Source organism: Podarcis raffonei, chromosome 13 (genome assembly GCF_027172205.1).
Source record: "Podarcis raffonei isolate rPodRaf1 chromosome 13, rPodRaf1.pri, whole genome shotgun sequence".
In the NCBI taxonomy this organism is placed as follows: Eukaryota; Metazoa; Chordata; class Lepidosauria; order Squamata; family Lacertidae; genus Podarcis; species Podarcis raffonei.
The window spans coordinates 18,914,991-18,942,733 of NC_070614.1; the positions used below are offsets into that span (position 1 = coordinate 18,914,991).

Consider the following 27,743-nt stretch of genomic DNA (forward strand, 5'->3'; position numbering starts at 1 on the left):
AGCAGTTTGGGAAACAGCCCTCCTGGAAAGATTAACAAATAAACTATGGTTGACTTGTGGGCAGATCAAGAAAAATGGCTTTACACTGTATGGTGTAATTTCATAACATATCCCAGTATTCCAGAAAATAAACAACCCATCAGCATTTGGCTTAGTCTGGTTTATCTAAATTTTAACTTAAACATAAATTATTACCTTCTGTTTGAACCCCCTTCCCACATTCATCAAAATACTAATGCTTTATATTGTTTCATTGGTAACATAAGAGGAAAAACACAACCACAAGGGCTCCTGATTAGGTGTTTAGTTGTGCAATGTTGAATGTTATCTGTTAACTCTGTTGTATCCTGTTTCCCTTTTGAATTTGTTTAATCAGTTCATGAACCAAGAACCTATACATTGACCACTAATAATGAACCATACATTGTAGATATTACTGCAAATTTATTGTGCCATTTTTGTGACATACAGATAACATGAGAAGACTTGGTCTATTCATTTGTATTATTTATCATTCCTATGATCCTTTTAAATAAAATCCAATAAAAAGTTGTTCCAGAAGGGAAATGCTATGAAAGCGAAATTTATGGATTAAAGTTTGAAATGTATCCCTTATTTGCCAAGCACCTTAGATATATGTGAAACAGGTCCCCTGTTGAGCTCTCTGATTTGTTAGCTCTTCTGGAGGAAGAATCACGTGATAGTTTTATGCTCATGGAAGCTAAATTCATGATACTGTACTAGGTTAGCCTTATGCACATCTTCAGTGGTTTTGCACATAGAGCCCCCTCTGAATTCATGGACCAATGCTTAATTTAGCTACCAAACAGCAGGGATTAGGGAAGCATTGCAGGTTGTTTGACAAATTTTGACTGGCCTGATTTGTCTCAGTTGCCCCCAGCTGCTTTTACACTTGCCTCTTAAGGTAGGCAATGGATAACTGCATCTAAATTTGGATATATTTAAATAAGCTAAATTGTGGGGAGAGGCATAAGTACAAAACTTGCCAACTAAGGGTATAGTTTTCACAAAGTATCTGTGCAGGAATACATTTTATCTGCTCTTACTTCCTTCCCTACTCCCTGGATTTTGGTACACTGTAGCTGAGCCAATTCAGTGATGTCACAGACGCTACGTCAAAATTTTCCTTTAGGTTTTTGCATTATTCCTATCAATCTGCCACAGTACTAAAGACAGTTGCAACATAGCAGTATCCATTATATTAGGTGGACAGAGGTACCATGAACAGCTGAGTAAAATCCACAATTGGTCTATTTAGGAGCAAGATCATAGTGACACAAACTGGGGGGCAGATGATATGTATAGAGACTGTGCTGGTATTGATTTCATCTAATCTGGCCAAACCAGATTAAGAATGATTCCTTTTTAACACAGCCTATTTTTTCCCCTCTTTGCAGACACTACCCAAAGCAGTCCTTCACTATGGTGGCAGACACCCCAGAAAACCTGCGCCTTAAACAGCAGAGCGAGCTTCAGAGTCAAGTAAGGCTATAAAAGTTTCTTCACATGTTGCCTTCTGCTATATTCTCTCAGTTACAGTATTTTCCTCAGTGGTCTTCTGGAAACGGCACCCAAAGAGGATGTGTGTATATTCAACCTCTTTCAAAAATAGAACTCTCTCCTTAGCTGTCAGAAAGGAAAACTACTAAAATATTGCCTGAGGAAATGAAATTATCAAAGCTGAAATGAAATTAACAAGCTCTGACAAGCATCCCCCCTACAAACAGATGATATTTATGATACAATAATTGATGGACAAGAATTTGAAGCGCCAATAAAGAAGAAGAAGCAGCAGCTGAGGAATCTGGAGAAGTGGAAGGAGTTGCAGATTAAAATGTACCCAATAAAACTGCTCAGTGTAAAGTACAGGCTGCAAGTGTGCAGTAATTAGGTGAGCAAATAAGTTGTGGTTTAGCACACAAGCCAAGCACTCTAAAATATTATAGTCAAGATGGTGATAAGATGAAGGCGGAGTAGTATGGCCAGAAATTAAGTGGCATTGAGGGATGAGTTTCATACCCTGAACAAAGTACTGGCTGCCATAGTCAACTCTGAGGACTACAGGACACAAATTATTTTTCACATAGCACTCTCTATCATGATCATAATGGCACCTCAGGATGCATCTCATCCTTTAGCCTGTTTCTTCACTGTAGGTGGGTAGACAAATAATCTGCTGCACAGGTTTGTTGGAAGGCTGGGCAAATGAATTGAAAGCTCTTTACCTGCTAGAAATGCCAGAGAAGGTTACCAGAGCAAGAATAGAATCTAGGATGTTGTACATTGTGTATAACATCAGTGAGGAACCTTTAGCTCATGGGCCTAATTAGTGCTAATTTGGCCCATGAAGCCGCTTCCCCCAAACTGCACATACCTGATGTTATATGTGATGTCAGGTGTGGGGCAGGTAAGTGTGCACCTGCAAAGGAACTATCAAGAGCATACTTTCAGTTTCCGATGGTTCCTTGGCCAAGCAGAAAACCCTGATTGAGCAACTGGTCAATGCTCACAGTGAGCCCCATTTGCAGATACAGTTTGAATTCAAACCACGCCTGCAAACGGTTTTCTCTGTGGATCAGTTTTGAAGCCATCTTTGTAAATCTGCAGAGCAAAATGTCCATTTGCAGGCATACTTTGAATCTCAACCACACCTGAAAATGACAAAGCAGTGCTTGCTGTCGGTAGCAGTCAACTAATTGTCTGGATAGTGAGCCAGTTCCCTGGTGCATAGTATGCTTAGTGACCTATAGTCAAGGAGGAGGAGTGGGCAGGGTGCATAGAGTACCTACTTGGTAGAGGAGGGAAACATTTCTTCCCTGTGAGTGGGTGACAACAACCGCCTAAAAGAAAAGCAGTTATCCTGGAGTGTCCAACTAGAGGATGCTGCTTGGTGCTTTAAAAATTAATAGTGACAGTTTATTATCGGTATCTCTCCCTCTAAGGGGTGTGATAATTTATTCTGTCCCATGCCCTACTTGACTAGGAATTGTTATGAGCCACAAGAAACACTGGATAGCTTGAAGAGGGGGGAAACATGTTGTGTTGAAGCTTTTAATGTGATCTGGCTACAGAATTTGATGCTTAGATATGATGGTATGAGATTGTAGATTCTTTTGATATATCTGCACACAAGTACATCTTGTCCTTCTTTGTAATTGTTTTAATGCTATTTTTTGGTCTAGATTGCTCGGTATTTGGGAATTCGTATGCTACTCTAACTTAGGGTTCAGTCAACCATTAGGGCAGTGATTGCCAACCAGTTGTCATGTGAATAGCTTTGGAGGGGGGTGGTTGAAATGGCAGGCGCTTCTTCACTGGTAAAGAGGCCTTTCAGAGGGGGTGCACAGTGTGTGATTAAGAGAGATGGACAAAGAAAGAGATTCGTGTGGTTTGTGTGGTTTGTATGAGTAACTGAGCAGGTGGTATACCGTATATGTGGTCTGTGAGAGGGAGAGAGGTGCTTAGAAGAGAGAGGGAGAGGTTCATATGTGAAGTGCATTAATGTATGAGAGAGAAATACATGTGTGTGGTGTGGTCAACGTGTATCCTGGTACAGTCAAACCTCAGTTCCTGAACGGCTCTGTTTTGGAACGTTTCAGCTCCCGAACCCCGAAAATCTGGAAGTACAGTGGTACATCGGATTACATACGCTTCAGGTTACATGCGCTTCAGGTTACAGACTCCACTAACCCAGAAATATTACCTCAGGTTAAGAACTTTGCTTCAAGATGAGAACAGAAATTGTGCAGTGGCAGTGGGAGGCCCCATTAGCTAAAGTGGTGCTTCAGGTTAAGAACAGTTTCAGGTTAAGAACAGACCTCCAGAATGAATTAAGTTCTTAACCCGAGGTACCATTGTAAATGCTCTGGTTTTTGAGCATTTTTTGGTAGCCAAACGTACGACACAGTTTCCACTTGAGTGCAGGAAGCTCTTGCAACCAATTGGTAGCCATGCCTCGGTTGTAGAGCATTTCGGAAGCCGAACGGGCTTCCAGAACGGTTTGACAGGTGAGGTTTGACTGTACAGTTGTACCTTGGATCCTGAATGCCTTGGTACTCGGACGTTTTGGCTCCCGAATGCCGCAAATCCGGAAGTGGGTGTTGCGGTTTGCTAACATTCTTTGGAACCCGAACATCCAGCGGGGCTTCCATGGCTTCCGATTGGCTACAGGAGCTTCCTGCAGCCAATCAGAAGCTGCACTTTGGTTTCCAAACATTTTGGAAGTCAAACGGACTTCCGGAATGGATTCCATTCGACTTCCAAGGTACAACTGTACTAAAGAAAGCTCCCTGTTAGATGGCAACTGTGTGTATCTGTGTAATGTATGATCCCCACAGTCAGGACCAACAGGACATAGGTGACTTCCCACAGCAATCATGATATTTTCTGGGGGCAGTGGAGTAATCAAGCACCTGTGACTTTTGCTCTTAAGTTGTGTTATGTCACATCCCCATGGCAGCCATTTTGTGACCAGTGCCCACAGCACCGTCTCAAAGTTCAGAACATGTCTACTGCTTCAAAAAGGACGGCAGACCCTTTATTAGGCGAAGTTAAATAAATAGGGTTCCACAATGGCTTAGGTAGGTTGTTTTTCTTCAGCTGCTTAATCTCTCCCTTGTCATTTTCAATCCCTGACTGGATTTCTTTCCCCAAAATCGCTGTTTTTCTTATCTTAACCTTGATCTCAAAGTCATCTGAAAGAGGGTCACACAGTGCCATGTTTAGCAGAGGTAGCAGACATTCTACCTAAATGCTATTGATTGTGGATTGCAATCAGGAGGTCTTTCAGCAGTTTGTGTGTGTGTGTGTTAATGCTGAAGTTCTTGAGGTGTTACTTTTTGTGCAGCTGTACATTTTGGAATGGTCTTGCTCTGGGTTCCTCTAGCTAAAAATTTTTGTACTGAGGCAGGTAATCTGACTTCTAAGGTGGGAATGTTGTTGTTTCTTATACCACTTACTTGCTAAAATGGTTTCTAAGCAGTTATAAAAATATATCAGCACACAATCAAAATATGCAATAAAACCATTTTATTAAAACGTTGAAAACATTCATAATAAAATGCACAATAAAACCTGTTAAAATAGCAATTAAAATAATTAGATCAGGGTGTTCAGGTCAGGAGATCAGGGGGATGCACTTTAGAAGACAAGCCTGTGTAGTTTTTTCAAGGCAGCTTGTGAGAGGGAGGCCATCAAGGAATGGTTCTTTTTCTCCTCTTCATGCCATGTGAGAGACGAGGAGGCTGCCAACTTGATTGCATGTTGCCAGTTAACTGCTCTCTGAATTTGTAGCCTCATCTAGATGGGAGTGCTGTTTTTCTCTAGGAAGTCTGATGTAATAATAATAATAATAATAAATTTTATTTATATCCCGCCCTCCCCAGCCGAAGCTGGGCTCAGGGCGGCTAACAACAATAAAACAATACAAAAGTACAACACAAACAACACTCTAAAATCATTCATTATAAATTAATTAAATTCAAGCCACTGGCCACTATTGGGCCAGAGCTCCGCGAAGATTGCCGAGGGAGGGAGTCAGGCTGTGCCCTGGCCAAAGGCCTGGCGGAACAGCTCTGTCTTGCAGGCCCTGCGGAAAGATGTCAAGTCCCGCAGGGCCCTAGTCTCTTGTGACTCCCTTTCTGTTTTAATCTGCCACCTGGGGAGGCTATTTTTTGATTTCATCATCTGTACCCAATTGTAGTGGCTTCAGGGAATGAAGGATGCACAGCTAAGTGCCAAGATGTTCTCTTAGAGGAGAGCTTTGTATAGCCTAACAAAGTGACCCAGAAGTTTCTGTCCCGGATGCCTAGAGCCCAAGGTCTAGTGTGGAATGACTCAGTACTTGAATCTGCTGTGTGGTGCCTGTTCTTAGTGTTGCAATCTCTTATCTAAAAGCAACTCAACTATTAGAAAATTCATGGGAAGTTTTAAATTTTTTTCCTTTTGGACAGCAGTGTGAAGGTTGTTAAAACATTTCAGCAGAGCACATAGCATTGGATTGAAAAGGATCACTCATACTCTTCTTCCCTCCTCCCTCCCCAACACGTATATCTTCTCTAACTGAAGAATAGTAGAACTCACTGTTTTTCTTTTCTTTTTTTTTATTTATTCTACAAAATACAATGTTATCAAACAGGATCTGGGGAATATACTCAGTCCATATACAATTATAGATCACTGTTTAACAAATATAAAATAAAACCAAAATTAACAAACCACAGGTTTGTGAATGTGTGGAAGGTAGCAAATTATAGTGACTATTATGTCTATGTTATAAATCAGTGATGGCCAAACTTGGCCCTCCAGCTGTTTTGGGACCACAACTCCCATCATCCCTAGCTAACAGGACCAGTGATCAGGGATGATGGGAATTGTAGTCCCAAAACAGCTGGAGGGCCAAGTTTGGCTATCACTGTTATAAATGCTTGTCGTTGCTATTTCTACACATTCGCATACATGTGGCTGCACTGTTCTGACATTTTTAGTTTTATATTACTGTTCCTCAGTACATGGCCCTTGCACACATTAGGCCTTCTGCGCCTTTTATTTCTTTTCATTTTCTGTGTTCCATATATTTTGCTGCTTGGGGCAGTAGTAAAACCCTGTCTTCTTCACATTATCTTCTTCTAATGGCGTTACGTGTGAGCATGTTGGGGAATACAAAACCACTATGAGTTGGAGTTGACACAGGGGAGGTAAGTGTTAGGTCAGGAGGAGGACTGAGCTGCCCCACAGGTGAAATAGTGTTTTGTTGTAAGTTTACTGGCTAAGGCAGATAGCTCTAGATTTGCTTTTTGTGTGAGAGGAATTCTAGAAACCGCTGGATGCAAAAGTGGCTTAGTTCTTGCCAGAGGGTTTAGACTTTTTTGTCCACTTGTCCATCTGGTAGCTCCTACTAGACCTCCCCCAAGGGCATCTAGGGCAGAAATAACCACACTGAAGGCCCTCCCACATATCTCTGTGAGTTCTGTGTATTTATTTCGAGTAGCCAAGAAGGCGTAGCTAGTTCCGATAGCTTGCCAGAAGCACATAATTACTTTCTGTGTGAGTAAACAAGTCCACCAGTTGGACTAATTTTAACGCCTTCAGCCCACATATGACCATGAAATAAGAGGGCTTATTTCCTGTGGCTTGGCTTTCTCATGTGTTGAAAATAGTACCTTGCGGGGAGTGGGGAATACTTTGAGGCAAGATAGCGCCAGGGACTTAAGAGTCCTTTCTGCTCAAATGTTGGATGGCTTATTTTAACTATGCATGAAAGATGGTTGTCCAAACTTTCCCATGGCAGGTGTGAGGCAGCTTCATATTATACCTGACCAGCTTTCTTCATACAGTAAATTTGCACGGATTTGTTATTAGCATGTTTCCTTCAATGTCACCAAAAGTGAGGTCTTAACCATGAACTATTGGTACTTGTGAATGAGTATAAGGCCCACTCCTTCATATGGTACCCATCTCCACCATAGAGAGTGCCAGTTCCTTCCTGGAAGATGAGAACTTTGGGATAGAATTGCTTAATGGAGTACAATCCTTCTTGAGGTGTAAATGTTTCTGTAAAAATGAGAGCATGTGAAGTAGGGGATATTCTCTGTAAGAGAACTAAGGCAGTTTGCCTTTGTTCAGGTGAAGGCAGCCATTAATATATTTTGACTTTCCTAGTCTTTAGTACAGACTTTGGGTTTTTTATGAAAAGATAAACCTGTATTGTGTTATTTAGAGCAAAAGAACAGAAAAGCAGAATGGCTTACTGCTTGTTAAACTCTTTTTTTCTTTTTGCATATTGTCAGTGTAGTATCGGAACAGCCCTGTCAGTATACTCTGCGCGACTAAAAAGCACACAAAAATCTGTACCGGGGAAAGCTGGAGGCTACAACCAGTGATAGAAACTCAGCTACACAATTTAGGTGCCAAATGGCTCTTTAAACCAGGGTTACAGACACCAAAACGGAATGCCTAGTTGTCATTTTTGGGTCAAACAGCTGGAAGGTCCTATTTTTCAATACAGTGGTACCTCAGGTTAAGAACTTAATTCATTCTGGAGGTCCGTTCTTAACCTGAAACTGTTGTAAACCTGAGGTACCACTTTAGCTAATGGGGCCTCCCACTGCCATCGTGTGATTTCTGTTCTCATCCTGAAGTAAAGTTCTTAACCTGAGGTACTATTTCTGGGTTGGCGGAGTCTGTAACCTGAAGCGTCTGTAACCCGAGGTACCACTGTACAACTTTTTGGTTCCTGAAATTCAGTGTGATTGTGCAGATAAAATATAATTGATAGAATTCTACAGGATGTGTAACTACTGTGTGAAAACAGTCAATGTCCACGGATCCCCAGGCACGCACTTCCAGATAGTGGAGACATCAGGTGCCATCCTGGTGCCCAGGCATCTTCACATGGTTGTAAGTGGCCAGGTGCAAAATGTGCCTGGTACCTGGTGAATTTCAAACGCTGGCTACAATCTTTGTGAACCTTGGAAACTTACACTTGTGTTCATTTTGCAGGGTTCATTCAGCTTGTTCTAGGGAAATCTTCAGACCACCCAACTTAGTTTGATACTTACCAAAATTTCAAGCATGTTATTTAATTAAGAGCTAGAAGCTTGATTTTCTTTTCTTTTTTAAATGAAGGTTGAGTTTGTCAAGATGGTGATTTATGTCCAGTACCCAGTTATGAACTGGTGGAGACAATTGAAGATGGCCACTTATTCTGGAGCTGACTGGGGTTAATTTTAGAACTGTTCTGGGGCAAGGGGACTGTAGTCATGGCTTTCTTAAACTTCCACAGCTCTTTAACTGGTGTGACTAACTGGGCGGAAAATGCATACTTTTTGATCTGGTGAATAGAATTGCTTCTTTACTGAGACTGGTTGATGACTTCTAGTCCTCTCTTCTTCTGGCTGCCCCATTGTGCTCCCGCTTTCTTGTAGTCTTCCACCCTCACAGTCCTTTTTAGCAACTCATAATAGCCCAGCATTGAGCAGGACATGGGAAAAAGCTAACCAGTTTGCCTGACTCACTCATGTCTGGCCTTCCGTAAGCATCAGAACTGAGTTGATTCCAGCTGAGTGCCCATAAAAGGACAGAAAAAACTGAAAGCCTGCCTTGTCTGAGCACTTCCTCTGCATGTAGCACTCTGTTGCTTCACTCTCTGGTGTGCAAAAGAAATGTCTCCCTTTGCGCACAGTCTGCAAAACTTCAGCAGGGATCACACTTCTATGTTGAATTCTCAGTTATAATTGATACAGTAGCCCTTTTACAAGGCACATTTTAATCCTTTCTCTAATTCGCACAACTCTGGGAGATTTGATTTCTGATTTTACAGTTAGAGTCAGGAACTCATTGTATTATTTGTCTTATGTCAGTGAGTTGCCTGAGCTGCAATTTGATGACTGAGGTGCAAGGTCGAGATAAGGGGAAATTCTTTGCTTCCATCCCTCGCCCTTCATGGTGAAGACAGACGTTAATGGAATAAAATAGTGGGATGGAATTCTTAAGCAATACCTACCAATACATTCACTAAGCGGCAGAAGCGGATGGTGAGCTGGCTGGCTACCAAGCCAGTTCAAACCACTTTGCAGTCCTCCTTCCTCCTCATTTTCAGATATATCACGACAGTGTATCACAATGTTTCGCAGGTGATATATCACGATGTTGAAAAGCAGATATTGCCCAGCCCTAGCAGGTGAGACTCAGGTCACCTCGCAGAAGAGAAATTGGCAATTGTTTTACATCATACAGGAATGTTGAATTGTTATGCCTAGATAACTGTGTTCTGTGTTAACCCAGGCGAGGTTGAGCCCAATAATAATAATAATAATAATAATTTATTATTTGTACCCCGCCCATCTGGCTGGGTTTCCCCAGCCACTCTGGGCGGCTTCCAACAAAGATGAAAAATACACTAAAATGTCACATATTAAAAACTTCCCTGAACAGGGCTGCCTTCAGATGTCTTCTGAATGTCAGGTAGTTGTTTATCGCTTTGACATCTGATGGGAGGGCGTTCCACAGGGCGGACGCCACTACCGAGAAGGCCCTCTGCCTGGTTCCCTGTAACTTGGCTTCTTGCAGTGAGGGAACCGCCAGAAGGCCCTCGGAGCTGGACCTCAGTGTCCGGGCAGAACGATGGGGGAGGAGACGCTCCTTCAGATATACTGGACCGAGGCCGTTTAGGGCTTTAAAGGTCAGCACCAACACTTTGAATTGTGCTCGGAAACGTACTGGGAGCCAATGTAGGTCTTTCAAGACCGGTGTTATATGGTCTCGGCGGCCGCTCCCAGTCACCAGTCTAGCTGCCGCGTTCTGGATTAGTTGTAGTTTCCAGGTCACCTTCAAAGGTAGCCCCATGTAGAGCGCATTGCAGTAGTCCAAGCGGGAGATAACCAGAGCATGCACCACTCTGGCGAGACAGTCTGCAGGCAGATAGGGTCTCAGCCTACGTACCAGATGGAGCTGGTAAACAGCTGCCCTGGACACAGATTTGACTGTGCCTCCATGGACAGCTGTGAGTCCAAAATGACTCCCAGGCTGCGCACCTGGTCCTTCAGGGGCACAGTTACCCTATTCAGGACAAGGGAATCCTCCACACCTGCCCGCCTCCTGTCCCCCAAAAACAGTACTTCTGTCTTGTCAGGATTCAACCTCAATCTGTTAGCCACCATCCATCCTCCAACCGCCTCCAGACACTCACACAGGACCTTCACCGCCTTCACTGGTTCTGATTTAAAAGAGAGGTAGAGCTGGGTATCATCCGCATACTGATGAACACCCAGCCCAAACCTCCTGATGATCTCTCCCAGTGGCTGCATGTAAATGTTGAAAAGCATGGGGGAGAGGACAGAACCCTGAGGCACCCCACAAGTGAGAGCCCAGGGGTCTGAACACTCATCCCCCACCACCACTTTCTGAACCTCCTTCCAGGAGGAAGGAGCGGAACCACTGTATGACAGTGCCCCCGCTCCCAGCCCCTCAAGACGGTCCAGAAGGATGTTATGGTCGATGGTATCAAACGCCGCTGAGAGATCCAGCAGAACTAGGAAACAGCTGTCACCTTTGTCCCTAGCCCGCTGGAGATCATCAACCAGTGCGACCAAGGCAGTTTCAGTCCCATGATGAGGCCTGAATCCCGACTGGAAGGGATCCAAATGGTCCGCTTCTTCCAGGCGTGCCTGGAGTTGTTCAGCAACCACTCGCTCAATCACCTTGCCCAAGAATGGAAGATTTGAGACTGGGCGATAATTGGCCATCGTGGCCGCATCTAAAGATGGTTTTTTAAGAGCCCAAGTGGCAGCTGGAAGTCTTCTGATGTTTGGAAATAGTTATCTTGGTAACTTTGGACTAACATGGGTCAGTGTAGCAGTAAGCAACCCTGTAATTTTTTCCCCCCAAAATGCTCGGCCTCAGGCAGAATTTAAAGGAGCCAAATTTCAGAATTCTGCAGAGCAACTGGCTACTGCACCAGTACATAACTGATCATAGTAACTGATGTTTGCACTGTGCAAATATACTTGTAAGGCAGCATGCTCTACATATATTGGCTCCTTATGTGTATTGTTAAAACTTTGCATATTGTACCAACCTAAGGCATCATATTTTCATTTTGCCTACACCACATGGCCTGCCTTTGGGACCAATGTGGCAGCCATCAGCTACAGAATTTTTAACACTTGATACAATTGCAAACAAACAAGTGGTTTTTTTAAACTTCTTGCACTGGCAGGTAGTTCTCCTGAAGCAGCTCTTACATTGCTCCTAGGCTATGCACAACTTGGCACACCCCCGAGAATGATCCCTCATGGCTTGCTAAAATTGCAGTCATTTATGTCTCTGTCCCTGTTAACCCCACACTACTCTTCTGTATTGGCATGCTCTATTTATTTGAAGTTTCTCAACCATTTGAGATCTAGGAAGCTGCGTGCAGCTGTGGCTGTCTCTCCACAGCCTATGAGAACAAGGCTCCCTCTCTTCTTTTCCATTCTGGCTCCCATTGGGACTGCCAGTGAAGCTGTTCGCATCCACCAAGCAGATGATTTTAGGGTTTTTGTCCTTGCTTGGAGGACAGAGTTGAGTTATTGGGTAAAGAATTATATTGTATCTTTATTTTTGAGTTTCACGGAAAGTGTCATCAGGCAGAAGCATTCAAGAAAATCAAACTTATGGGGATGGACAAAATTGAGTCCATAAAATTCATTCTAATTATTTTGTAACTCTTGTCTGTTGTGGGGCCGACATGGCAGCCACTGTGACACATGCATATATAACATTCTGGCTCGGTTAAGAAATCTTTTAAGTGAAGAGAGTCTTAAAACGTCATTATCTTACATATGTGGAGCAGTCTGTTTGTAGGCATTATTCAGGATTATGTTAAGACAATCAATTATTTGATCAGTTAGTAGGTGGAAATGAGGAGGAATTTTATTTAAAATATATCACATAGGCCAGTCAGCTGCTTTGAAACAAAATATTTGTTTTTACTTGGGGGTTTTTTGTATCCAGTTTGCCTCCACTGTGGAACGTGTTGCCACAGGAGGTGGCAATGGCCACCACCTTGGATGGTTTTAAAAGAAGATGGGACCAATTCATTGAGGAGAGGGCTATTAATGGTCACTAGCCACAATGGCTATGCTCTGCCACCATAGTTTGAGGCTGCAATGTTTCTGAATACCAGTTTCTGGAAACCACAGGAGGAGAGAATGCTCTTGTGCTCAAATCCTTCTTGTTGGTTTCACTCAGGCATCTGATTGGGCACTGTGAGAGCAGGATGCTGGTCTAGATGAGCCATTGGCCTGATCCAGCAGGCTCTTCTTACATGCCCATGGTTTTCCCATAAAACCTGTTTCAGATGATCATTTGGTTCAGATTGAAACCTCCCAGCAATCTTTGATCAGCATTTGTGAGTTGCAAACATTTTGAGAAGTGTTCTGTGTGAGCCCAGGGTATCAACAACTATTATTTCAAGCAAACCTAAAGAGAATAAAACTTTCCAGATGTCTCCATACTGGAACTTGATCTGAGCCTCTGCACTCTTGTTTGGTGGCTTGAGATAAGAGTTCATGATATGATGTTTTTAGGAAGATTTAAACCACCAAGAACCTTGCTGGATAAAAATACCCTCTGCATTTGCCTTTGCATGTTTATTTTTAGATAGCCGAAGCACATATTAGACAGTATTTTAAATTTCTATCAATCTTGATGGCATTGGAAGATGATACAGAACACCATTGTACCAGATGTCTGTATTGGAGACTCACAAGATAGTTGAACTGTGATGTTGACATATTTGAGAAGCATAGAACAGAATTTGTTGTGCTCATATTGCCAAATCATTTGGAGGTGGGTGGGATATGTATATCCACTTAATGACCTGAGCCTATAGGTATGTTTAGACAGTGTGGGGGGCAGTAGTTTACAAATTTCAATGCCTTGCTGCACAACCTATTCTTTCCTTCCTTTGTCTATGTTGAGAGTCTCAGTTCTTTAAAGAGTGAAGATGGGGAATTCTTCCCACAGTTGTGTTGTGGTTGTGAGGTGCTCAGTGCACCTTGGGAGCAGTGCGACTGTGGTGACAGTCATCCTTCCCTCTTCACGTCCAAGCTTCCCTTCTGTTGTACTGCCTTTAGGAAGTTTTCTGACCACCTGAAAAATGCACTGTGAGATGGATTAACTCCATCCTTCCTCCTGAGGTTGGATGACTCTATGCTATACTTTCAGAGACAAAACCCTGCAAGGTCTTGAAACCCTGAGTTTTGGCTGACTGTTAGGTTTTCTTGCCATGGAGGCTTGTGTCCCACTTGCTGCCTCTGCAAGTCAGGGATTGTACCTTTTAAAGAAATTGCTGACAGTAGGAGAGTAATACATATATATGCTTCCTCATTCACATACACAGGTCCGCTACAAGGAGGAGTTCGAAAAGAATAAAGGGAAGGGCTTCAGCGTGGTGGCTGACACCCCAGAATTGCAGCGAATCAAGAAGACCCAGGATCAGATCAGTAACGTAAGCCACCCTGCATATTCTGTTTTCTGTCTGCATATTTTATACTGTTCAGCTTTGGTTTTCCCCTTGGCAAGTACTACTGCAGCACAATTTTCGCTTTCAAAATCCCTGCTGCAAACCTCCCAGATTCTATAGTTGTTTTGAAACTGGGCAGTGTTGCAGAATTTTTCTCACAGCCTTAGCCTTACTTGTTCTGTATAGCACAGAAAACAATACAGTTAAAGGTATTATCAAAAGTTTCAAATGCTGACTGTGAGTTTGTGTGTTACACAGAAGTGTCTTTTTTCTCTCTCTTTATTGCAAATAGTATAAAAATACTTGAGCTTTATCATGTTGGAATATAATATAAAAACAGGAAGTATATACACTATTTCAGCAATATTTCTTAAGATCATTCAGCATCTTAATTTATATTCTAGAAAAGCTTGGTGCTTTAGAAAATCTAGATTGTACCTATTTCTCAGAACTTGATAAAAGAAGACCACTTTATGCAAAAAGTCTTAATTGTTAACAGCATGTGTTGGTTTTTCCTAAGGAAAAATAAAATACCCACGTTGGTGATCGCTCACTACATTGAATTTTTCTTTGAAACAAAGGAATAGGAAGTGGGTGGGTTTAAGCAGGAACTGTGGACTCAGGTTACTAAATGTCCAATGTTGCTGAAGAACTGGGTTACATAACTGTTTCCTCCCACATACAACTTAGTAAACAATTTCACCAAGGCATAGAAAGAAAATATCTGGCAAGAAATATAAACTAATTTTTGGATCTTGACTACTTTCTTTTCCTGCAGGCAGAGTAGAATTTGAACTTGTACTTGTAGTATACAAATGATAGGAATCTTGGAGGCAGTCAGTTCTACCCATGAGAAGAAATGAAGTACTTTTTCTGAGTCAGGTACCATTCTCTGAATAGCCCTAATGTCTCCCAGACCTCTTTCCCTTGCATTTGCCTGTAAATTATTTACCAGCCTCCAGGGGTTTTTTGGCCAGGAGGGCTTGAAATGTTTTTCCCCCTCCTGAGGGCTGAACCAACAGCATAGCCTGGAACATTTTTACTGTTTGAGCTCTCACTTCTCCTCCCCTGTGCTGTGAGTGATTTGCAAAATGAGGAAACAGTAGCAGAACTTGACCTGCTTCTCAGAAAAACACCGTCCATGAGACCTTGAACTAAACATCTTGTGACTGTATAGGATATAGTAATCAACCATATATAGCTGAAGAATCAGACTACAGGGATCCATGAATCCAAATTCTCCTATAAGCAAACTGAGTAGCTGTGGCTTAACCCTGCTGTATTGTGTCTCTCGCCAATGCAGGGGTGCCTTCTCGCGCTCAGGATTGTGGATGCCTTTTCACTGCAATGTGGCCGCCTGCCGGCTCTTCTCATTGACTTTGTGGGTACCTGGCCCCCACAGTTATATCATTGTGGGTGTCCAGGCACCCACGGCTCCCTGGAGTTGGCTCCTATGAGCCAATGCAGGCACATTTCTCCCTCCCACTCAGAGACTGCCTACGTATTGTCATCTTTGGCTGTTTTCCCTCTTGACCTCTGTTCCACCCCCAGCTGCACACAGAGGGCTTCAGCAGTGCAGGCACTGGAGGATTCGAACCAGCTGCTAGCTTTCTTCCGTTACGTATTCCTTCCATATGTGTTGGAAGGACATGGGCCCAGCCTTCCCAGCACCTGCTCTTGCTGGAAGCTGTGATGGAATGGGACGGAGACAGCCTGACGCCTTGTAGAGAGCCAGTGGGAAGAGGTGACCAGCTTGATTTCCTCTTTCAGGAAAACAGGAAAAATAGTCTTATCTTCTTCCATGGATAATTTATATAGTTTTTAGTACATGGTGCGGTCTACAACTCCTACCACACAACAGTTTTGAGGTTGGTGGGAGATAGTAACCCTAACTACACAGAGCTTCCACATGGGGTGGAAGAAAATGTTCCAATTTATGAAGGCACCAATTAACAATGTGACCAGGCACCTGTGACTCTTTATACAGTCAAACCTCGCTTGTAGAACCTAATCCATTCTGGAAGCCCGTTTGGCTTCCGAAATGTTCGACAACCAGGGTGTGGCTTGGCTGCAGGAGCTTCCTGCACTGAAGCGGAAGCTGCATCGGAGGTTTGGCTTCTGAAAAACATTCGAAAACCGGAGCATTTACTTCCAGGTGTTCGGTGTTCGGGAGCAGAAACGTTCCAAAATGGAGGCATCTGGGATCCGAGGTTTGACTGTAGTAGTTACTTATTATTCTCAAAGCCCAGTAAGAGGTTTTATTTCCATTTTACTAAGTGGGTAATGGTGGACAAAGCATTCAATTTTCTGAAGGCCACCCAGTAATTTTTTTAATAAGGGAGTTGAACCCATGTTCCCCAGTACCAAGCTGTGAGCACCATTTTTCACACTGATTTGGGTGGGTGAGACTGCACTAGGTGACTAAACCGATGGGAGCAGGGTCCTCCCTACAAGGAATTTACATACAGTAGGGGTGAAGAGTTCTGAAGATCAAAAACAAGGAAGTGACAAATGGCATAAAGTAAGCAAGGAGAATGTGAAATATCAAGACTTCCATGGTTAAAATTAGTGTGTGGTGATTTCTTCTGTTTAATCCTAGCTGCAACATACTTTTTTTTGAGGTCTGTTGACTAATCTGGCCTTAATAATTTGCTTTGGCCATCTGGCGTGAGCTGGCGCTCTGGGGGTTAATTCGGGGGGGGGGAGCCCTGCAGGATGAGTTTAATCCCACAGGAATTCCCTTCCCAGGCCCTCTGCTCCACAGTCTCTTTTGCCAGACACACTTTGAGCTTTTAAGTACAGTAATTGCCATTTTCTGCTTTTTCCCCTCTTTGGTTGCAGACTCAGTTCTGTCCCCTCTTGGCTGCAAACCTCCCAGGTTTGCAATTGGATGTGTGTCTTGGGAAAGGGCTTGTCTGATGCTTATAGCAAAACCCAGTTTGGCCTACACTCCTTAGAGAAACCTGTGGAAGCAACAAAACCACATGTGGGGCTGTCTCTGTAGATTCCAGCTTTTTTGCATGGTTTGCATGATCCTTAGGAGAGCCAGATACCTTGGAAAGGCTTTTTCCATCCTGTTAGGTGGGTTTTTTTGTTTTTTTTTAAGGGGGCAGTGGGCCACTGCTATATAAAGAGAAGTTAAAGAATGGCTGTGTATATTCCTATGATGGCAGCAAAAATAATCTTTAATAAAATGTGAGTGGTGCCTGGCTAATAACTCTAAACCCCAAAAGGTGTGGAAAGTATATATCCACATGATGGGATGAGGTTTTGATCCTTACGCTCCCTAATCAAGCAGAGGATGCCCACCCAGATAAAGGCTCAGATCTATCCCTGCACAAAATGTGCCCTTATTCCACCTCCTTTACTCTTACCGCTTCAGGTACCGTGTTGCTATGGAGGAAGATGAGGTATAACATGTAATGGTGGAAGAATACCGAGGGTTGTTACGAGTTGTGACCGCAGATATGATCACATGTAGGGAATTTGCAGCCAGACTTTGCCCTTGCTAAACACAACTGGAGATAGAGGACTGTTACCAATAGCAACCTTTCTTTGTCAGTGCAGGGTTTTCCCAAACGTTTACGATAGCTAGCTTCCTGTACGGCTGTGGGCATGTCGTAGACTGTAATGAGCATATCTTTAAACATATACAGAGAACCATACCCTCATCAATGAGTATTGCATTTTATGCGGGGCTGCTCTGAGGTTGTGTGGGCGTTTGCTGTAGCAGGCCTTGCCAGCAGACCAAAGATTGGGGACCTCCAGCACACAGGCCATTTCCCTCCAACCATGCCCACATGTCAATCAGCTGACATCACTGAGTGATCATGCTGGGTGCTGCTTCAGCAGCATATTTCCTGAAGGGAAATCTCCTCCCCCCGCCCCCATCAGCATTGACACATGGGTAACCTGTCAAAGTTTGCTTGCGGGTTGGGGGAGAGGGAGCGATCTGGTCCGCCAGGCCACAAAAGTTCCTCATGTTTGAAGTAGAGGGTTGGTAGAGGGGTGCTTTGACTTTTAAGCATCTATTGAAAACTCTGTTATTCAGACAGGCCTTTGAAACATTAGTTTCTTTTTTTCCAACCATTTTTTTAATGCTTTATCAATGGACGCAGGTGGCGCTGTGGGTAAAAGCCTCAGTGCCTAGGGCTAGCCGATCGAAAGGTCGGCGGTTCGAATCCCCGCAGCGGGATGCGCTCCCGCTGCTCGGTCCCAGCGCCTGCCAACCTAGCAGTTCGAAAGCACCCCCGGGTGCAAGTAGATAAATAGGGACCGCTTACCAGCGGGAAGGTAAACGGCGTTCCGTGTGCTGCGCTGGCTCGCCAGATGCAGCTTTGTCACGCTGGCCACGTGACCCGGAAGTGTCTCTTGAGTGAGATGGGCGCACAACCCTAGAGTCTGTCAAGACTGGCCCGTACGGGCAGGGGTACCTTTACCTTTATCAATGTTACTGTAATTTTATATGCTGTATACCACCTTGCTGCATTTTATAAATATTTAAATAAAAACACTCAGAAGGGCTTCTTCCCAGGTAGAAAACTCAAGTTCCTCACTGGTTTAGGGCCCAACTTTTCTCACTTTAGAAATTGGGGACTGACCTTAATTATTGAAAAAGTCGTGATTAGATTTTGAGTGGGCAAGATGTGCTCTGGTGTTGCCTCTTGCTTTGTCGGTAGGCTCTGGAAGGCTTGCCTGGTGGTGGTGGTAGCCATGCTGCAAGTTGCACTAGATGGCTGGGTTTACTGTATTGGCCCGAATATAAGCCGCACCTGCATATAAACCGCACCCTTAAAATTCAAGGCTTATTTGCAGGTGTGGCCATCAAGCTGGTGCCGATGCTCAGCGTCCCGCTCTCCAAGCTGGTGCCCGCTGCCCCTGTTCAGGGTGGTAGTGCCGGGAGGTGGGCGCGGAGTGAGCTTGGAGTTGAGCGCCGGCTGCTTGGTAGTGTGCATGCTCCCTAGCTGGTTGGCCTGCGCATGCTTCCCCCCTCCCCACCGCCAAGCAGCTAGGAGGTGGGCACCGCTTTCCCCTCCACCAAGCAGATAGGGAGTGCACACACACTCCGCAACCACTTTCAGCAGCATATGGTAAAAAGTCGCAAATATAAGCCACACTTTAACTTTTCAGGGTCCGAAATTGGGAAAAGTGTGGCTTATATTCAGGCCAATACAGTACCTATTTTAATATCCCACAGTGCCCTAGACTCTAGGGGTGAGGAACTTCTGACCCTTTAAGCTGTCAGACATGCTCCACAAAGCCATTTTTAAAAAATGCCCATCTGCCACCAGCTGACGTCACAGGGGGGGGGCACAGGATTTTATTCTGAATTCACTGTGTACACCAGTTTCCTTGCTGGGAACAGTAATGCACAGCTAAAGCATCAAGATTTAACTTCAGTTTATAAGCTGATGAGCAGGGCTTAAAGCAGGGGTAGGCAACCTAAGGCCCATGGGCTGGATGTGGCCCAATCGCCTTCTCAATCCAGCCCGCAGACGGTCTGGGAATCAGTGTGTTTTTACATGAGTAGAATGTGTGCTTTTATTTAAAATGCATCTCTGGGTCATTTGTGGGGCATAGGAATTCATCCCCCCCCCCCAAAAAAAAATATAGTCCGGCCTGCCACATGGTCTGAGGGACGGTGGACCGGCCCACAGCTGAAAATGGTTGCTGACCCCTGGGTTAAAGCTTGCTCAGCATTTTGGCTGTGTGCCACTATTCCCCTGCTGGAGTTTGGTGCATGTACCCAAAGCTCATGACGGGGTCGCTTGAAAGCCCTTTTCAGACTGTCCTGTGTTGCTCTTTTAAACCTCTGGTTTTCAGACATTTCAGAGCAGTGCTGGGCTGTTTGCAAAAGACCTTTCAAGCAGCCCGATGCCGCATTTTGAAGTCATGACTGTCGGGGCTTCAAAGTACAGCGTTGTCTGATGTCACTATGACATCAGGTGGTTGTCAGGAGGGCAGTGGGGAGATAAAGATCTGACCCACCAGGCAAAAATGGGTCCCCAGGCCTGCTGTAAAGTGATACTACATTGGGGAAAATGTAAATGGTGGCTAGACACTATAGTGCTGTTTGAAGTGCTAGGCCTGTAAAATTAAATGGAGGGCCAGGGGCAGGCATGGGTAGCAGGCCCTGGACGTTGCCCAAGGATGTTGACGCTGGCCCTGGCCCTGCATCTTCAGGTAGCAGGTGTTTAATGTCTGTACATCAAAAGCAGCTAAGATGCAGGAGCAAGTAACCAACAGTAGTGATGGCTTTGGTATTCCTGATTGTAGAATTTCTGTCTTACATCTACTGGATAAAAAAGCAGCTGAAATGTCTGGAGGGAGAGCCTAGCACTGAGCTTGGCGGTATGTGCCAAGCCATTCCTTTGCTTGTACTCTCCAGCCACAGGAGAAGGGGGAGGTAACAGTTCACAGTAAGTGAAGTGCTAGTTGTTCACTGCCACCTTCTGGTTTATGTGCAGTGCTGCAGTGACTTCTCATATGGGGAGGGAGGTTGAAGGGGGCGTTTCTGAAGAGAGAATGATAGGACTATATTACCAAGCCTTCCACCCTTGGGATTATCAGTTCATTCACTTGCAGCTGCCAGTTTACCATTCACAACCACTGAGTTTTATCTGGAATACTAGAGAGAGGGCTGAAAGCAGTGGAGACTGGAGCAGGGGGGTGGGGGGAGAAGCCTTGCATTGTAAGAACTTTATAGACCAGGCCGAAAGGCACCTTCTGATTGTGTGGGGAATATAGTAAACAACACAAAAACTTTCACGCTATGTGTGTTATTGGTGCTGCTCTAATATCTTCTTCCCCTTCCTCTGCAGATAAAGTACCATGAAGAGTTTGAGAAGAGCAGGATGGGTGCACCTGGTGGAGAGGGAGGCGAATCGGAACGCCAGAACTCCCAGGAGGGCGCCAACTACAGGAGGCCAGTGGAGCAGCAGCCACCAGCACACCAGCAACCTCATCATGTCCAACCAAGTACCCCTGGTAATAAGTTGTGCTGGAGAAAAGGGGTTGGGAAAATACCAGCAATCCACCCTACATACTTGAATGGGAGGGAAATCCAACAGTTTGACTCTGTTCACTGTGTGATGATAAGATAGTGCCTTTGTAAGGACCTATTAGAATGATTGAATTGTTTTTCTGATCAGGAAAATTCCATGGCAGTTAAGGAGATGGAGGGTGGGGCTTAAGCTAAAGGTAGAGTCAAAGTAGACTGAAAGGTAAGGCAGACATTACAGGAAAGAGAATATTCCAAGTCATGCCGGGTATTGCAGCTATCCATTTGCAGCTTCTTCAAATGTATTATGCATCTGTGAATTGTAGTCCTAGCCAAATGTGGACAGCTGACAGAGTGAAGGCTGAGAGTCTGAAATGAAGGAAACCACTTTAGACTAGGTCTGTCAGTACTGTGTGAGAGCTCTGGGTTAGGTGTATCTGCAGGTGTATGGGAAAGTATTAGGAGAAACCATGAGCTCAAGACACCACAGAAGAATGTGGAAGTGCTGAAAGTAACAAATTACAAGTGAAAATTGTCTGGTCTCCTTTCCTTTATTTAATTTATAGTTAGGTTATTTTATGATCATTCATTTAACAGCATGTTTTATGAGCTGTTAGAATTTAGTATTTATTAAAATTCATTCAGGATTTGTTAGAGAATAACTTGATTGAATTTGATAGCATTTTGTTCAAGGAACAGGCAGGCTAAAATAGCTACTTGAACATTTTCTGGACCTTAACAGCAAAATACAGAGTTCCATGTTCCAAAGGTAAACTAAAAAAGGGGCAACACTGTGTGCTTTGTAAAGATAAAACAGTGATTTCTGCAGTAACTTCCAAACAAGGTGCAGAAAGTTCTTGAGTGAAAAGGAACCCAACTAGTTGAGTCTTTTCCACCAAAACTAGTAAAGGCCTAGGAGGGAAGGTGGGCTCTTATGCTGTACCAGATTTATGTCTGGACAGTGGCTGTCAAATATTTCTACCTGTAACATTTACTCATTGCAGATTTACTTACCTGCAAAAATTCTGCATTGTTTCCTAAGGACCTGAGGCAGGTTCTGCAGTTTCAATCTGATCAATAGACAATTAACAGTAATCTTTGTGTCCCACAGTTTACCACCACCAGCCACCAGCACAACCAGCCTCTCAGTCTTACAGCTACAAGGAACCAGCAGCACCTGTCTCAATACAGCGTAACACCCCATCTGGCGGAGGGGTAAGTGTGATCTAGGAAGAAGGAAAGTAGCCAGTCATCAGCTGACAGTTGTGGGAGGAAGGAAGAAATGAAACTGAAATGTTAATTAAACCTGGCCTTTTACAGAAGTCTGCCTGCCTGCCTGCATAGACATAGACAGACACGCTCACGCAAGGATGCAAAAGGTTTGACTACGTACTCTGAAATACGTAGCCTGGCTCTTCCCTGTGAAATGTTCCATCTGTAAGCTTGAGTAGTGGGGAAGGCAGGAAAAAGTGTGCAAGCGTGTATATAGCAGATATAATCTGATTGGAAGTGAACAAAGGGCTTTACAGGTGCATCTGTGGGAAACCATGTAAAACATAGGCCAAGAGATGGCAATATCCTGCCCTGAGCTGTCTGTTGGCTCTATGACTCTGTCCTTTAGATACCGATCTGAAGCCACCGTTACACCTCAGTTTCCAGCCTTTGAAACATTGTTCACATTAGTGTCTTTACAATGACGTGGCTGGAAAGGATCCTAAGATAAGTTTTAAGTCCAGCCCTGTGTGTCAAGGTAGATCCTTTGACCAGATCCCATCATACATTGCAGATCAACTCACAGAACAGCATTCCATAAACCTAACCTGTGGAACTGATGGTTCCTGACCTTCCTTCAGTCTTACTACGTATTGCATGTAATTAGTTTTATGTCCCGTTCTGTTAAGCCATCCTGGAAATGCCAGTTTACCACTGAAGGGGAAGGGTATAAATTTTAGAAATAAACTTGTAAAGCAGCATGTTGGTGTTTTAACTCAAATTGTGCCACATGCCAGCAACAAACCTAAGTTTTTGTTTTGTTTTTAATAATATTTATTAAAGTTTTAAAATGACAACAACAAAGACATCACAAAAAACAAGAAAATAGAACAATCAAACAAAGAAAAATACACACAAAAAAGGGAGGTGTGAGGAGGTCAAAGAAACAAGTTAATGAAAGTTATGTTATAGAAGGTTTATTTTTTTTAAATAAAATAAACCTTCTATAACATAACTTTCATTAACTTGTTTCTTTGACCTCCTCACACCTCCCTTTTTTGTATTCTGCTTCAATTAGCTATTTCAGCAAATCCTTTCCATCTTTCCCAGATTTTTATCCATTAATTAGTCTTAAAATAGTATAATTTTACCTTTCCTGCTTTCCTTCAACAGTCTGTTTAACATAAGTCCTTTATAGTACTTATGCAAAAGTCACATAACTTCATTCCAGCCTCCTTCTAAACTTCCTTAATTTTGCTATGTGTCTGTAAATAGTCTTTAAATTTCTTCTAATCTTCTTCCAACAGCAACAAACCTAAGTTTTTGTTGCCGTGTGTGTGTGTGTGTGTGTGTGTGTGTGTGTGTGTTTGCATACATGCATGCAAAATATCATAAAGCATGGCTGCTGGAGCACTCTAGGCTACTACCGGCAGCTTGGAGCAGTGATTTAAGAGATCAGGCCTGCAAGATGCCTGCTAATAAAATAAGGTGGGATGTACCTTTCTGTTGGGATTCGGGAGCCACTAGCTTTGGAGGTCCAGTGTACTTAAAACAACAGGTGAGGAGCCCCCAAAGTCACTGAACACTAATCCATCCCTGCTCTTTTCTTCCCCACCCCAGAAGCGGTTCCGTGCAGTCTACGATTACAACGCAGCCGATGAGGACGAGGTCTCCTTCCAGGACGGTGACACCATAATCAATGTGCAGCAGATTGATGACGGCTGGATGTATGGCACCGTTGAGCGGACCGGTGACACAGGCATGCTTCCAGCCAACTATGTGGAGGCTATATGAGCTCCACTCGGGTGCCACCCTGAAAGCAAGCAGGGGGAGGGCTCTTGTGTGCTTCTTGTTCCATTATCCCTTCTCTGCTGTCTTGTCACACATCAGTTATTTTGTTCCGAACCTCTGACATGGCCATTTAAAAAAAAATCTTCTGCCAACATAGCCTTGTTTTGGAGGCATTTGAACTTGGGGTGGGTGTCTTTTTTACTATCAAAGATCAATTGTCTTTCCATCCTCTCCCACAGCTTTCATGAAGCATGGCACTGTGCCCTCCTCCTTCCCGAGGGACCTGCCCTTTTGGGAATTGATTTTGATGCCGATTGAAATGTGCACAACTTAACCAAACTGCTACGTGGAACCAGAATTGGTGTAGGGAGGCCCAGGGGCAGGAACCACTGCCATGCTTCCTTTGGGGAGAGTGGAGCTTTGAGTAACTTGCACAAGTCTCTGATCATTCCCATTGAAAAAAATTGTCCAAGGCCTCTGTTTGCATTTCGACTCTTGCTCATTAATTTTCCTTCCTATAAATCTTTATCAGCTGGAAATAAGTCAAACCATTTGTTAAAAGCAGGAGAGCTTTGGGAGTCAAAAGGAACCAGCGCATCTGTCATAACTAGAAGGGAGATGAAAGCGAAAGCAGTAGCTGGTGCAGAGGTACAGAAGGGGAGGTTTAGGAGAAAACTAATAATTCTATCCAGGACTCTTGGATGCCATGTCTTAATAAGAGTGTACATTTACTTTAGGCTTAATATTATAGGGCATGAGGAAAACATGCACCCTGCATTCCTGGGGGAAATTAGTTTGGAGTTAAATGTGCACAGGACCTAAACTGTTGCCCAGGTTTCTGCAGCTAAGGGATACTATTCTGCACAGCTTAATTTGGTGCTACCCCCTTGAGTTTGAGAGTGTTTGAGGAGGAAGAGAAGCATATTCCAGATGCTTCTGACCATTCCTGCTGCCCTCCTCATCACCCCAAAAGTAGCTTCAAGTAAACTTTTGAACTGGCCTATGCAAGACTCCCCTAGCTTAATGCCTGCAAATAGTCATTTCTCGCAGATTCCTGGTGTTTATCAATGCCCTTCCCGCTCTGTTTTTGTAGAAGTCCAAATTCTGTTGACACCTAACCTGTAGAGAGGCAGGTGGGCACTCCTCTGAATAACCTTGACAACAGCAGCCTTGGGCAAGAAGAATCTCAGTTACTATGGAGATGTAAGCATAGGGACCAATTGCTCCTTGCTTTAGGGAGTATTCATGGGGCTCTCACTGAAGGCAGATCCGTATGTGGAGCTTTTCTCCTGAACCCACATTCCTGTCAGCCCAAAGGCAGACTTGCAGAAAGCATCATCTCCCTTTCTTGTACTTTTTGAGCCAAGCAATGTTTACAATCCTTCCTCCTCTTTCTACTGCCCCCCAAGCCAGCCTGGCAATTGGATGAAGGGATCAGGGGAACTACTACTGCCTTGCACTAGAAACATACCTCTTCCTCCCCCTCAAGATGCTGTTGCTGGCTTGGGATAGTCTCATGGACCAAAAGCAAATTCTTTGGAGTGTTGCTGTCAGTATAGCAGGGAACTATGATATAACTGGAAATTTATAGGGCTGTGCTGCTGTGATGGAAGAGCAAAGGCTGGGCAGATTCCTCTAAGCAGGAGTAAGATTCTTGAAAGTCATCCTTCTCTGCATATTGATTGGTGCTTCTCCTGTTACTTTTAAAGAAGCTCAGTGACTCCCCAAGGTCACTTCTGTGTTGGGACAGAAGGCAAATCCAGTTAAACAGCCAGCAGCCATGCAGTGCAACAAACCCTTAAAAGTAGGTCTTAGAGCCTGTGTCTAATAACTCATTTAGCTGTGATGTGATTGCAAAGCTCTGCCTATGGAAGAGGCTTCTGGAAAACATCTAGTGTCTTTAAATCTAACGTGAGAGAAGTGGCTGTAACCCACTTTATTTGGTAGTTGTCTCTTACTGGGATAACTGAAATGGTTGGCAAGTGGACCTCTGGAGGCACACTTCTTACCTTTTCGTTTTTAAGAACGCCCGTCAGAGGCACATACAGAGAGAGAGGTGCTCAGTCCACTGAAGCCTCTGGTGGTTTTTAGTCGCCGCCTCTCAAGCACCTGGAAAGTACAAGGACCAAGTTAAAAGACACGTGTCGCCCTCACACATTCTCCCATTCCAGTGCTGTTTGCATGTATGTGCTCTTTCCCCTTCCCTCCCCTTCTGTGCATAGAGGCATATCAGGACCTTGCCTTTCCCTCACATTGCATCCCCTCTTGCCTGTGGACTTTGTGGTACAGAGAGAACATACATATGCAACGTTAAAAGCACGAGCTTAGTCTCTTTACAAGAGGTGTGAAATAGGCTTACGTTAAGCAAGAGTTAAGGAGAACTTGCCTGCTCAATGTTTAGGCCCCTGAAGTTTGAAAACAAAGGGATGCTACATTTCGTCATTCCCAAAGTACTCTTGCATATCTTCGTGACTGGTGGAGTACCGCACACTAGTGATTTGTAGCTAAATCTCTCAGGAGGGTTTTAAATCCCTTTGGGGCTCCCTATCCAAGTTTAAAATGATGACGTTCCTGCACACCCCTCAGATCAGTGGCAGAAATAATGACCAAATCATTCTTTTCATAAAGTCATAGAAGCACAAACATTTCAGCATATTTTCTCAAAAATAAAAAGCCCTAGTCCTACTTTTCCTTTGCACTAGTGATTAAAGGGAGGAGGGTTTTGGTCTCCTCTTCACCATATCCATGTCCCAGAGAGATCCATTTGTAGAAATGAAAAGGTCAACAAGAATGGTGACAGGTTTTTCTATAACGCAACCATTTTTAGAGGGATACAGGTGTCTAGGGACCACCCAATCTTAGGGTGAACTTTCTTAAGGTGCCACGAGAATGACTGATGGGTGAAGAGAAATCACATTCTTCTTGGTGCTAAGACAGAAGCACAACATTAGTACTGGCTGATTTCCTAACTGAAAAAGACAAAATCATGTATAGACAATCCTTAAGAGGACAGCTTTTTGTGAGGAAGATACAAAAATAACGTAATGTGAATAAATATTTTTAGAGGACCAAATAAAGTTACAATAAAATACTCTCTCATTATTTTATAAATCTCCTAGTCTTTTCAACCCTGCCCTGGGAGAAATGGTTTCTCACTGCTTGATTTATTTTTTTTCTGCCTTCTTTATGCACTTTTGCCTTTTCCCCCAATAGCACCTAAACCTGTATTTAAATAAAATGTTAAAAAAGAAAGAAAAACAGCTAACTCGCATCTGTGTAGCCATTTTTATTCATGTCAAGTCTCTTGTACATTGTAGCTTTTCAAATAAGATTTCAGTGTCTGAACTTAGAATGATTTTTTTTTTCCTTTGGAGTATATTTTGGGGTTTTCATCTGTTCTTTGTGTATTTCTTCTTTGTGGGCTTGCATGCCCTCTCCAAAAGTCATTTGGCCTTTTTCAATGGCACCATAGAATCAAATGTAGTACCAGTTCTCTTCTGGTTGACGCCAATTTGAAAATAAAAGTATAATTTTTACTGCTGACTGATTTTTGGTGGTCTTTGAGTTTTCTCTTTCCTTTGGTAGAAATGGGAAATAAACTTACATTCAGAATGCTGTAAGAAGTGACCTTCCTTCAAAATGTAAAGCAGCCTATCTATAGGGCAAGTAGTCATATAAACAGACCAAAGTTGGGTAGATTTCCCTGTATGCACA

General features: G+C 43.6%; 1 protein-coding gene across 1 annotated transcript in view; it reads left to right on the forward strand.

The window, feature by feature from the left end:
- Positions 1-27,565, forward strand: part of LASP1 (LIM and SH3 protein 1) — a 50,216-nt gene extending 22,651 nt beyond the window's left edge. Inside the window, exons 3-7 of the mRNA XM_053360843.1 lie at positions 1,419-1,503; positions 13,904-14,011; positions 20,848-21,013; positions 22,138-22,241; positions 23,859-27,565. Coding sequence (XP_053216818.1) covers positions 1,419-1,503; positions 13,904-14,011; positions 20,848-21,013; positions 22,138-22,241; positions 23,859-24,032 — 637 coding nt within the window. The 3' untranslated portion in view covers positions 24,033-27,565. The remainder of the gene's footprint in view (positions 1-1,418; positions 1,504-13,903; positions 14,012-20,847; positions 21,014-22,137; positions 22,242-23,858) is intronic.
- The last annotated feature ends 178 nt before the right edge of the window (positions 27,566-27,743 follow it).